The sequence below is a fragment of the Oxyura jamaicensis genome, chromosome 7 (assembly GCF_011077185.1).
Source record: "Oxyura jamaicensis isolate SHBP4307 breed ruddy duck chromosome 7, BPBGC_Ojam_1.0, whole genome shotgun sequence".
Classification (NCBI taxonomy): Eukaryota; Metazoa; Chordata; class Aves; order Anseriformes; family Anatidae; genus Oxyura; species Oxyura jamaicensis.
In genome coordinates, this window is record NC_048899.1 from 35,324,002 (window position 1) to 35,337,435 (window position 13,434).

The window sequence follows — 13,434 nt, forward strand, 5'->3', positions numbered from 1 at the left end:
GTGGCTGATCATCACTGTCTGTCTGACCTTCTTATATTTTCTCATTAAATGTTTTCTCAGCTCACTCTTCCATGTGTATGTGTGCAGAAAGACTATGTGCCAGCTCCTGGCATGACCTGTGTATGTGTGTGAGTGAAATGGGTGCCAGCTGCAGGAGCCAGGCTGGGGGTGTAGGCCTGTGGGCTGTGGTGCCAGCGGCTGGAACCAGTGGGGTCCCAGTGTCAGTAGCTGGAGGGGCAGCAGCTCTTTGGATCTGAAGGGGTCCTACAGATTTTCAGCCCCGAGCACCAGCTGCTGGTTGGGACTGGTGTGAGTGGACTGGGTGCCAGCTACTGGAGCCAGTGGGGTCCTAAGGACCGCCTGGGCTGTTGCATGAGGAGGACTGGGGTTCCATGCTGGGGGCACTGGGGGACTTTTGATTGCAGCGTGTGTGAGAGGGACAAGCCTGTGATCGCTGCAACCCAGGCTGGGCCAGCTGGCAAGTGGGAGGCCCGTGAGGTGGATGGGCATGGGGCCTTTGGCTGTGCCATCTGTGTGGCCACTCGTGTCAGGGTCCTGTCTCTGGGATATGTGCTCAGCCTCAATACTTGTTGCTCCTACAAAGGGGAAAGCAGCCACGTCCCCCTGCCCAGGCAGAGGCCCCAGGTCCCAGCCACCTGTCTGGGGCCTAGCTGGAGCAGCACGGGGTCAGAGCAACCGGAGGCCGGGGCAGCGCTCTGCTGCTCCTCACTTAGCATGCCTACCACTGACTTTTTAGTTCTTTATTGTTAACTCCTTATTTCAAAACCATAAACAGAGCTGTGTTGTTCTTGAATGGGATCTAGGTCGACGTGAAATCTTTTAATGTTTTGGCAAACTTCCCAGTTTGATCAGAAATTTAAATCTTCTAAGAAGTTTGCATGCAAGTCTGGGACCTCAAAACAGCTGCTGGTTTTTATTTCTCAGCTAGAAAAACTCGCCCCACAAATAGCTGGAGCGAGCAATGTTCTGGCTAGTTGAAGGAGAGGTGCCATTGAAACCTTCGTCTCCACAGCGTATGTCAAGCATTTGGTGTAAACTGGGTACTGAATCTAAGCTTTGTACTACGGATTTAAAATCCTTTAGTAATCCATATTTATCCAGGATATCCAACTCATAGGAAAATCTGTATAAAGCAGCACACGGCATGCTTGGCCACTTACGCCTCTGTCAGTAAAGAAACCTTGTGGCGGGGATTAAGAACTGAGGCTGTGCTTAGCAATGGGCAGCTGGTACTCACCAACTTGATGGTGATCATTAGCTACAGGCTACAGCACTTATTTCATGAGGATACTGTGAAAAACAATTTGCTGAAGTTGAACTGGTCTCAATATGCACAATCCTTAGATACAAACATAGTTCACCTTAGCTAAGGATACACCTTTTTAGTTACAATAAATTTAGCTGAAGATTTCAAAGTGACTGAAAAACAGTGGGGGAATTTTCCCAGTTCTGGTCAGATACTTCTCTAGAATTCTACTCTCTGCCTCTTTCTCAATCTCTTTATTTTTGTCCCCATTAATATAGCATTAAAAATACAATCCTGTCTTCTTCAAACTCTTTTATTTCCTTCATTGAGTTTTTTTTTTTTCTTCCCTACTGTTGCCACTTGTTGGCTGTATTTTAGCGATGATTTCAGTTCACCTTGAATTAAATATTTCAACTTGAAATCTTGGCTGTACTGAGGTGAGACAAGTTCCTCTGCTAATGTCAGTGGTATTAGGACTTCATCTGTAACATTGGTTATGCTTCTTCATGTTAAATAGGAAGGTCATTAAAAGAAAAGCAGCCTGTTGTTACGCCTGATGTGCAGTGTGTTGGGATATTGAGTGCAGTGGAGCTTTGAGGTGGATCTGGAAGTGAGCATCCCAAGGAAGACCGGCAGGCTTTTAAACTTAACAAAGCCAGGTTTTGCTAGAATTAAAAATGAACGTGTTTGAGTTGCTTAGGGATACTTATATAGAGAAAGCTCAAAGAGACAGGAAAGACAGAAAAATGAGGAAAAGGGATTTCTAACAGCTGCCTGCGCCCACGGTGTCCTTACAGGCAGCTCCTCCTTTTAAGGAACCACAACTTACATGTGAAGCAGCCTGTTTGTTACACACATGCTCAGGTCTGTTCCAAAATGTTCAGATTTGTGACTTGCATTCACATAAAGAAATTAAACTGGGGTTATGAACATTTTGGTAACTAACATATTTGGTAACTATGCTATGACCCCAAAATCAGTCAACTATTTTTAGATGAAAGTCTCAAGTTTTTCTTTTCTATTAGACCAGATCTATTTGTTTATGTGGTGATTTGAAATATCACATTATGTGTAATATCTATAATATCATTTCCTTCTGAGTTGATTGTTATGTTCTTCTGTGCAGGAACGCACTGTTTCACGTATTTGTGTGTATTTTGGTTTCTTCTCCCTGGCCCCTGCAGTTTGCCAGCTCTTTAAGGTTATACTATGAACTTATGACGTTTTATGGAAACTTAAACCTCTCTGAAATGTTGTTCTTCTCGTCTTTCTCTCCTGTATTTTTGTTGTTGTTCTGAGAAAGGAGAAGCTATTTAGGAACTTTCAGAATAGACCCTTTTTTTGGTCACCATATAGTCAGATTGAAATCATGTTATCTTTAGTTCTTCCTTCCTGGTTCCATTTTAAATACTAGTTACCAGAAGGGTAGCAGCTATTGGAGTACTCTAAGCATATGTGAACTTTAAGCATGTGTGAATAATCCCACTGTTTTGCTGTGGTTAAGGCGTCTTGGTGGAAAAGGAGAATAGAGAGGCTTTAAAATAGGAATGAGGGGAAAGAAGGCCTTCAAGCTTTGTTCTTAGGCCACATTCACACCATAATTAGAATACTGCAACTCCATCAATACTGGTGGAAAACTGTTGCCAAAGTGAGTTTAGATCACTTTTGTTTCTGTCATGAAATAATTAAAAACAAGACTACACATGGAGCATCTTTTACCCACCTGCTTGCACACCTTGCTAATGTATATATTTTTATTTTTTTTTATTTTTAAAGGAAAAACTGGTCCACGTCCTGGATTGTCCTTACTGCTCGGAAAATGGAATTCTACAAGGAATCCAAACAGCCGGCACTGGCCAACCTGGTAGGCAATCAACCATCCAATACAGTCAGATTTTTTGTAACTTTTACTTCAGTATATAAACTTTGCTGTTCAAATAAGGCAAGTTCTGGCTGAGCTGGCAACCTTCAAAGACTGGAGAGCAGCTAAAGGAAAATGCCTTGATAAACTTTTAATCAGGTGTAGGGTATGAGAAGAAATAGGACTTAGAATGTCCTTTATTAAGAGGTGCATTTTGAGAATAATTTCAAAGTGAGACAAATGGTGAGTGACTATCCAGTAATGCGAAGGTAACACTTTAAATTAAGGTGCCATTTATAAATGCTTTATTCTTATTTATGAAAATGATCACTAAATGCAGCTACTTTCTCAAATAATGTATTATAAAGTATGTTATAAAATGCATTAGTAATAAATGCTTAACAGATGATGCGATGAGAATCTGTTGCAAAGGATATTGTGAGATGTAAATTGTATTAAACCATGTATGTGCATCTTTAATACATGAATTTAAGTTGTTATCTACCATCCTGTAAAGTGGCTTATACATTAATAAATAATAATAAATTATTTATAAATGGCACCTTAATATAGGGTGTTACCAAAGCAGAAAACACTAAGTTAGCAAAGTGATTTTTTATCGTAGTATAAATGTGACATCTACCATATCCCGCTAACCTTCCTGAATATTTCTATGACTCACTCTAATGCAGCTAATGCAATTTCTGTAGCCTGTAGTTACTACAAAGTGAAATTTGCAGTACCTCTTTATTGTGCCCCAAGGAAACACCACTGATCTTAGTCTTCGGAGATGTGACAGCTACATTGCGCAAGCAATAATGGCATGTATCCCTTCAGTGCTAGTTACTGCGGAGTTTGAGCCTATGAACCTGAATGTGGGCAACAAAAGGGGATTTTGGTAAATGTATGACACTGTGGGCAGCAAAGGGACAGGTTTGACAAAGCCCTATTGTGAAAGGCTCTCAAGGCTTGATCAAACCTGCCATATCTCATTGGAGTGATGGGTGGCCACAAAGGTGCTCTCTTTGGCAGAAGTCACAAACAATAAGCTATTTTTTCCATGGCAGGTGATACCCCCACCCCTTTTTTTTCCTATATGTTCTTGATATACCAATACTGCTTGCCATAAAATCAGCTTTAAAAGGCACCATTTCATGCCTTACCTTTTTGGAAAGGTGAGGGTTGTAGCAAAAATAAAGGATGAAACAAAAATAAGTAAAAGATGAAATTTGACGCTTTCTGCTTGTGTTGTTGCCAGTACAGTGGGAAAATATTTTTCTGAAGCCATGAAAACAGCATAACATGAATATATATATATATATATATATATTTCAAAATAATCTGTTTTCCTTAAAGTTGAATTGGCTGCTTTTTTTTTTAAAAAAAAAAAAGTCTAAAATCTATTAAAGCTAGTCTTACAGTTCGGTAGCTGTCTTCTGTTTCTGTCTGCTGGATGGGTGCTGTTGTCATAGAATAAATGTATTTGGGAAATTAATTCATGTTATGCTCAAGTTGTGTTCAAGTAACAACCTCCAGAATATGTTCCTCCTCTGGCAATGCAAGTTGGAAGCTGCCAAATGGGCAATTTTGAGGAAATGTGTTCTTGTCTTTTCAGAAGGCATATAAAAAAAAAAAAGAACCTAATATAATGACAGAGGAGAAATTGTCACGGTCAAGTTAGATGGAGGAGGAGAGCTATTGCAAAATGTCTTTGGTACTCATCTGAAGGATATGATACAATGCAGCTGTGAGCCACTTGGCTCTAATTAATCCAGCGTGGATATGGGCTGCTTAGCCCAGCTCTAGAAGCACCTTGCACATTCAGGCTTTCAGTACCAGTATCATAAATACATTCAGGCCCATTGCTGCTTTGAACTTCTGTGGAGGTGAGGTGCTAAACGACAAGCATTAGCTTCATCTGTAGGTCCGATTTGCTGCAGGACGGGATTATTATAGTTGGTATTTCACCAGCACTTCAAAGCTTCACCAGGACAGGTCATCCATTAATTCTGCATTTCAAGACTGGATTTTGGCACCAGTTAGATAGCAGAAGAAAAGTTAGCAAACTGGAAGTGCATAGTTCCAGTTAGGTAGGATATGTGAGAAATTCAGGCATTGTTTCTGACTGTTGTGAGTGGGATTTGGGGGGAAAAAATGTACACTGCTCTAACTGGGACAAAAACCTTTGTTAATTGAGGACTGCCTGAGTGCACTGTGCTTCCTCTGGTTGCTGCTACCTTTTCTTCTCTGTACTTGCAAGCCCTCACCCAAATCCTAGCAGATAAATGCACTGGTGGAAATTCAACACACAGGAGGTTTGATACTGCTTTGAGACTCCTCCACATGGTTAAAATTCCCAGTAGCTGTTTAAGGATTTAAATACTGAAGGAGACCTGCCTGAAATATTCCAATTCTAAAATTCTAAAGATCTCATTCTATTTAACTCAAAAATTAGGATGTGTTGCAAGAAAGGATCTTCTGATAAGTCAGTCCCTTTCCCTGAAGTCTCACTTCATCACTCCATCACCTGTGCCCATAATTGGTGAGATCCCATCCACTGCCTCTTAGCCCTACTTTTCTATTTATTTATTTATCTATCATTTTTCTCTAGAAAAGACTAATTCATATAAATGATATGCAAACTTGTTAGTGTAGTGACAGCACATCCTGTAGCCACTCTGGCTTGATCCACATCTCTTTCTGCCACCCTCGTTATCCCAGTTCTAACACCCACAAGTTTTAGCTTGAGTTTCTTCTGATCAGAACAGACACCAAACTCCAAAGCTCTCCTATGGGTGCAGTTTAGTGTTAGGAAGAACACAGGCATATATTAATCCAATTTTTTTGTTTGTTATGGGAAAAATAAAGCTTTTCTTTTTAATTCCACACTATATCTGAGCACTGGGGATGTGAACTCATTGTTCACTAGGTGAGTCGAATTAAATTTTCTGTCTATTGCATATAACTTATATGCAATGGTAAATAAATTATGAAAAACTTGAAGAAAAAACATTAGCTAACTATTCAAAATCTCACAACCCTCTTTCCTAAACTGAAATTTCACACAGTTATATAAATTATATACAAAATAAAGCTAAACTGGCATGGTGATCTCATCTGATAAAGCAAATGCAATGTTTATTTCCTTGGTAAACCATTTAACCAGATATAATTTTGATAGTGGAAGGGAAATACAAAAAGGCTTCATTAGAAATTATTTATTTACTGATTTTTCCTTTAGTTTGTTTTGGAAAAAGGGGAACTCAACCATTAATTAATGTAATAGAGACAATGTTCATTCACTGTAGTATTAATTATAACAAAGCATTTTTATTGTTAGCAGTAAAGTGATGTGACTTAACAAAAAGATTAATGTTCCTTTGTATTATAAAGATATTAATTCTTTAATAATTAATTATTAAATGCTGTACATGAAGTGAAAATTTGAAAAAAGACAGCATCATTATAAGAGGAATGATAGCTCACAATAAAGGCAACAAGAGAGGAAAAGGAAAGCACGTTCTAATTATACCACTTCTGATGACAGGATAACATTTAGAGGTGACTTAAAATTATATTTACCCAAATCCTTCATAATATTTATACTCAAAGAACTAGTCTATCTGAAAACAGTTTTTGCTGTTCCTTTGTAGAACTGTAGGTACCGGACTTGCTCTAACAACAACTTTCTTATTAATTTGCTCAGAGAAGACTGGGTTCCATAGCTTCCTTGTGAAGGTAGTGCTAATACCTGGTTTCTCTATGAGTAATAGAGAGAATGATCATTAATGCACACAGAGGAGAGACTCAGAATATGTGCTTGTTTATAAATACTGCTGAAAATACAAGTTTGGATCCCATGTAGCTAAATTAGTATCTTTTTGTTCCTGTCTTGATCATTCATGGTCATGCTTTTGATGTGTTTTTAGTGCCCATAAGAATACAACTTGCCTTTTATTTTAAATTAGGGACATTGTGATCTAAACTGATCACAGCCCCACTCTTTCTTACCAGCATTAAATTCTATTACCAGTTGGCCTTTCTGACCAAGAAAAACTAGTCTGTTTATTCCCTGAGATAGTTTATTCAACAGAGGTTATTTTAACCTCAGGTTATTAGCCCATCTGCAAAGTAATTTAGTGAGTGAAAATGCTGCTGAAATCCATATTCATGTTGTGGAAGATTTCATTGCAGCAGACACTTGTATCAATTTACAGCGTAACCCCCTCCAACAACACTGATATAACATAATTGCTCTGACTGCGAAACACAAAGCAAGGACGCAGAGTACTCAAGCTTTCATGCTAACCTTAGCTTCCTCTCCTGCAGCATCTCTGGGTGAAGTAAACAATAAGAAGCAGGACAGAGTTGAGGCTAGGGTGAATTTTGAGGCATTTTTCCTCGGTTCCCTATGGATTTAAGCAGGGATTATTAGTTCCCACTGCACGGGTGCTGAGGAAGGGCACCATACTCAACCAGCACTGAAGAATCTGGATGGTTTTGCATGTGGTTTGCATCAGAGGCTTTGTATACTATGCCGTACCCTGGAGACTCATAAGGTGTTCACAGACACCTCCTATCTTGTTGTGGGCAGAATTGCTGAATTCACCAAAAGAAAAGTTTTTGAGTTGTTTGCACATAGCAGAAGCGTGTTTATCTTTCCAAGACCTTGAGATTGCATCCCATCCTTTCTGGAAAGGGAGATGCACATCCTTACCCCTTTCTTCTCCTTATTGCAAAGCTTGAGAAGTAAACCAGCTCCAGATTACAGCAACAGCAAATCAATCTGTGTGTGCACCTGAGTGCACCGAGTCCAATTTCTACAGCTACCTATACTTTTGTACAACCATAGAAATTAAAGATGTTAAAATCTTCTAGAGTTCACCATCCCATCTTCTGCAAAACTTCCACTGATGGATGTGCTTCCTGTGGCTTTTCTCACATCAGTATGAAATGTCATGGCAGTTTTCCAGAAGAAGACACTCTGTACCCAGTATCTTTCCCTATCAAGAAACTATTTCCTGGCTTTTTGTCTGTGCTTTTTTAATCTTCTTTTCTTCTCATTATGTGTTTCCAAAACTTTTTTTTTTTTTTCTGTTGATTGAGTAAAGCTGCCTTCTTTGTTCAGGTCTTTGCAGACTCATCTTTGAAAAATCAAGTACCAATTTTGCAGTTTGGATCTGTTATTATAATTCAGAAATATTAAGCTCTTGTCAGAGGCCAGGCAGGAAGTCTGAGGCAGAGCTGGGGAAAAAAATCCAAACCCTCCTCTTCCAGTGGTTTAGCCGCAAGAACATCTTCCTGCTTTGAATAACATTTTTGTATTTAAAAAAAAAATAATGAAAAGGAACAAAGACATGGACTGTCAGTTTGAGAAGAACTGAACCATGGTAGTTTTATGGTTTGGCAAATGGAGGCCATAATTACAACTCCAGTACTGAAAGATGCCAGAAACTATGGCTGCAAATTACTTGACCAGGATTTCTTACTCCACTTCTTTTATCCTAAATAGACCCTTTTCTATCCAAAAGCACCCTGGAGAGCACACACTTTTTTTTATCCTTTAACAACAACATCAGAGAAATTCAGTGAGCAATCTTTGGAAAGCTGATTATTTGGTTAATGATGCACTGGCCACTGTCATTTCTGTTAAGTCACCAATGCCTTTTTTTATTTTTTTTAAGGTAAAACGTCTTAAGAACAATGGAGCAAAATAGATGCATCAAGCTGATTAATTACCTTGTGTTGATATTACTCCAAATCTTACTAAAAGGGACTTATTAGTGGTAGCATTTGGTAGTTAATGGTAGCGTTTTTATTGTTCTTTGGGATGTGCAGTTGAGGTTTCATCTATGAAGGCTACTTCAAACTAAAAGGGCTTTGCCAAAACTGCTGCAACGGGCAAAGTCCCTAAAGAAGGAGCTTAGGTGGCAAATGAAGATAATTGTGCTTTACACCAGCTCCCAGGAACATAAATGGTACAGGCAAACAAATCTGCTCTTTGAATTATTTGCATCCATATGGAGGAGCTGGGGAGGCACAGCAATGTCACTCAGGGATGTGTGGACTGACATCGCAAAGTAGCAGACTATGTGGAGCTAGCCTTAAGTGTTGAGCTCTTTCCGAGTGGCACAGATGCCCTCAAAGCTTTCTTTCCTTTTTCTTTTTAATTTTTTTAATGAGCTAGAAATAATAGTATGTTCGGAGAAAGGACATAGCTTGTTTTACAGATAGGATGATGTAGGTTCTCGTCCAGTTTCTGTCACTTCCAGCTGCATCAGTTTTAATTTGTAGCTGGAAAACCCACAGAACGTTATCTTGAAATGATGACTTTTCCCGAGGTTTTGCAAAGTAAGCAATTAAAAAACTCTGGTCAACATGCATGCATTTGTGTTTTGGTCTCCTGCGTATGAGACGATTTTTTAAAAAACAAAACATCTAACTATATTTCGAGTTATGTATGTAGTGTAAGAACTGTATTTCTGAGGTAGCACGCCTGGGGAGTGGTTACCTAAGGGAATAATGAACTCTTTGGTAATACCTGCAGCTGCGCTACAATAATCTTTCACTTGAACTTGATCTATTCTTATTTTATGTGATCTTGTCCACTTGTGGAAAATCAGGTCACATTCACAGTTATTTTGTTCTTTGCAGAAGCCAGGATATAAACCTGAGTGTGTGGATTTGTGTGGTGCTCAGATTGAGTGGACCCCAGAGAAATCCAGCAGAAAGAACGTCTTTCAGGTAAGAGGCAATGCGTGCATTTCATTGCTCATTTAAGTGTAGAATCTGTTGAGCTAAGAGGTAGGTTTTATTTCCTTCATTTTAATAACTAGAGACTGATATAATACAGCATTTTTCCTACTAATACAGGAGCGCAGCATTTTACTAAGCGTCGGTTTACTATTTTTCCAAGGGAAGGATTTCTGATGACTGAGTCTCCCAACCACTTGAGAACCTGTTGATTTATTGATTAATGCTCTGTATTCAATTTGTTTTTAAAACTTAGTAGGTAATTGCTTTGGGTTCAGGCCTAGAATCTTGACCTAAAGGACTTCCATAAACACAACTTCTTCAAACTGCTTACACAAGCATTGCTCCAACACAGTGCGGTTACTCTGTTTATTTTTATTGCTGTTCAGGGTGCTCAGACGGTGATGACCCAGGTTCATTTCGGGGAGGGGAAGATGGTAAAAGCTTGCCTCTGTCAGGGCCAGCATAGAAAGATGTATGTTTCTCACAGGTCTATTCATTCATGGAAAATAATATTATTTAATTACTACATCTAAATCCCATTGAATTGAAAGGGAGGATCAAGGCCTTAGATGATGAAAGGATGAGAAGAGTGTTATTGTAAGGTTAACATTCCAGGATCTGGAGGCTGAAAGAGTTTAATGCAACATTTTCAATTTTGGGACTTAATCCAACTTCCATGAATATCAGAAGAAAGAGTGTTTTTTTTTTTTTTTTTTTGGTTTCACTAAAAGTTGCATCAAGCCACATCAACATGCTATTCTTTATGAATTGAGTTGTTTCCCAGAGTTCTAACACTAAGATTTTAACAATGTAAACTATAAAGGGAAGAGAGGCACAGAAGCAAACATGCCAGGGTCAAGATACTGTTAGCTATCAGATAGTCCTTTTGCATCACCACCGACTGAAATGTGCTGGGGGAACCAACTGTGTCTGGGTCTGGGGTTTAACCATCACACACAAAACCCCTCAAGGGATTGTACTCGGCTTCTCGAGGAGAAACCTATTCAGGTCAACTGGGTGTTACAGAGATTTTTTCAAGGTTTATTTTTCTAGACATCTTTCCAAAGCGCATGCAATATTTAGAAATATTCTTCATCTTCAAGATAGACTTACCCCCCACATCCTTCAGGTTGTCTTGAAAGAACACTTGGAGCTTTGTCATTTCCTAGGTATTTTTAAAATAAATATTATGGTTTTGCTGTCAATCTTCAGCTTTTTCGCTTGCAAAGCGATTAAGTATAACCTTAGCCTTCAATCCTGCAACCCCCTGAGCACGCTGACAAGCCTTCTGAGCTTGTAGGGTTTATTTCTCATTTCACAGTAAGCAAAATTTCTGTTTGGAAATGTGTATCAGAGAGGTGATTCACTGAAGCTAATACATTTCCAACGCAAAGACAAATGAAGCTTTGTTATTGATTTACCAAAACTAGTTGTATGAAGACTTGCAATGTATTTTCTTCTCACTTCTCTTAGTGTGAGGTGTAACTCCACTGAATCAGAATAATGTGAGAAAGGAAACTCATGCACTACTGTTTGAACCCATTAAAACATGTCTTCATCAAGCCAATAAGTGAGTGGGAGAGACATTAAGAAGTAAAAGCATGGGAGGAAGGACATATGCTAAGACACATTTTGAAAAGGGATGGAGCATTGTTTAGACAGAGAGCTACAAGAAGATGATGCCAGATGGTAAGAGCGAAAGAGGAGAAGGCTTTGGCATCAGTAGTGGTGACATTTTGGGAAAGGAAAGGACTGAAGGAGAGTGGTGCTACACGAGCAGATAGAGTGGGAAGGGGACTAGAGAGTGAGTGAAGATTTATGACATAGCCTGGAGGAAATCCAAGGCGAGTTCGGAAGCGGAGAGGTCAGTTTGTACCTGGATACTGAATATTGCAGGAAGAACTTCTGATGCTCTGTTTATTCAAATGGATGGGAATAAGATTGATAATATATGTCAACTTAATCATAGATCTGTTCAGATGAATAGAACTTGGGAGCTGGAATTTTTTGTTGGTGGTAGTGTTTTTTTTCGTGTATGTGACCTAAATATAGATGCATTGCATTGCTATCTGATTAAATGCATCAGCTGACTAACTCTGGAATGATCAGAAATAAGTATGGTCATATCTTCAAAGGATGGCAACAAAGCATGGTTGGTGGGTTTTTGTTTCATTACTTTCTGACCAATAAAGCATTACTTTCTGATCCAAACAGAGCAATGGTTGCTTTCTGCTAATGTATTGTACTAGGCGTAGATGCCGAATTTTGAGTTTGATTTAGCCTGGGTGTTCAATTTGAGTTCATGAATTATAGATTAGAAACAGAAAATGACTATTGAGATTTTGGTTTGAAGAAAAAGAAGGAAATCTGGAATTTAAAATCTAAGCATATGACAGTTAATGGATGGTAACAAGAAGATGGAGTACAGGAGTATCATAAAGAAAATTAATTGGAAACATGATCGATGGGGGGGGGAAAGGAAGAAACTGCAAGTAAATGATATTCAGGCAGGAAGATTTGGGTTTCTGGTCTTGATCATGAGGTTTTCAGCAGTGTTACTCCATTCATTTTAATTGAGCTACTCCCTGTTTAACAGGATAAGCCTGATCTGCCTTTCACACTATCCAATTTGTGCATGCAGTATATTTCTGTTCTTGATGAACATATTAGCCTTTTTTTTCTTTCTTCAAGTTTTCCTTAATAGTAACCAAAAATATGCATATCATGAAATATAACCTTCTGATTTTCCTTCATTTATTTTGTTGATGATATAGCTAGCACCAAGGAAAGGAACTGGTTAGAAACAGCTTTGCAGGATGTGGGGAAACATAGCAGTTTGCTGTGAGATACCGTGCTGTTTGTTCTCACTGGCTGAATGACGTGATACACTAGGTCTTCATCAGAGGAGTGGTGAATAAAAGAAGATTTATGTTCAAATCACATGCTTTAAATATTTCTGCTAAGTGCTAGTTTGCTCTTTGGTGTTTAGCCTGAAATTTAAAGCACTGAGGATTAAAAGGATTACAACATAATCTTAAATAATCCTAAGTGTCATTTACAGAGAGATGGTTGTAATAACTAAATAAAACCATGTTAAGGGATGGCAGTGTTGTCAGTCAGCAACTGGAACAGGAACAGTGCCTATGTCGCTCTGGTATTCTCCTCTGGCCTTTCTTTGGTTTAATTTTATATTGGATAGGTACATTTTGATACCACTTACCAAAGAAGAAAATAACACAATGGGCTACTTTGCAGTCAGTACTAGTGTGGTTGCTGAGACATCAGAAGCTAGATTAGTTTACAGAATTTCTCAATATTCATTGTTTTTTATTTCTAGTAAACTTTTTCCACTGGAGTTTATTCCTTCCTTTGCTTTACACATCCTTAGGTCTAAATCAAGAAGCTCTTTTTAATTTCAAATTCAGCCGAGACGTTGTAGAAGATGTGCTCTTGACCTCTGGCTTTGCTGTCCTGGAGCTTCATTAGCACAAAGTCTTGTGGCTGCAGACTATTTTCTTGAAGAGGTTTGGGAAGATTTCTTTTGGGTAAT

At 38.8% G+C, this 13,434-nt stretch overlaps 1 protein-coding gene across 4 annotated transcripts in view; it reads left to right on the plus strand.

The window, feature by feature from the left end:
- ARHGAP15 (Rho GTPase activating protein 15) overlaps window positions 1–13,434 on the plus strand; it is a 332,778-nt gene that overhangs the window by 55,533 nt on the left and 263,811 nt on the right. For all 4 annotated transcript variants that reach the window (XM_035331541.1, XM_035331544.1, XM_035331542.1 and 1 more), the window contains 2 exons: window positions 3,044–3,131; window positions 9,783–9,872. In XM_035331541.1, the coding sequence (XP_035187432.1) occupies window positions 3,044–3,131; window positions 9,783–9,872 (178 nt within the window). The remainder of the gene's footprint in view (window positions 1–3,043; window positions 3,132–9,782; window positions 9,873–13,434) is intronic.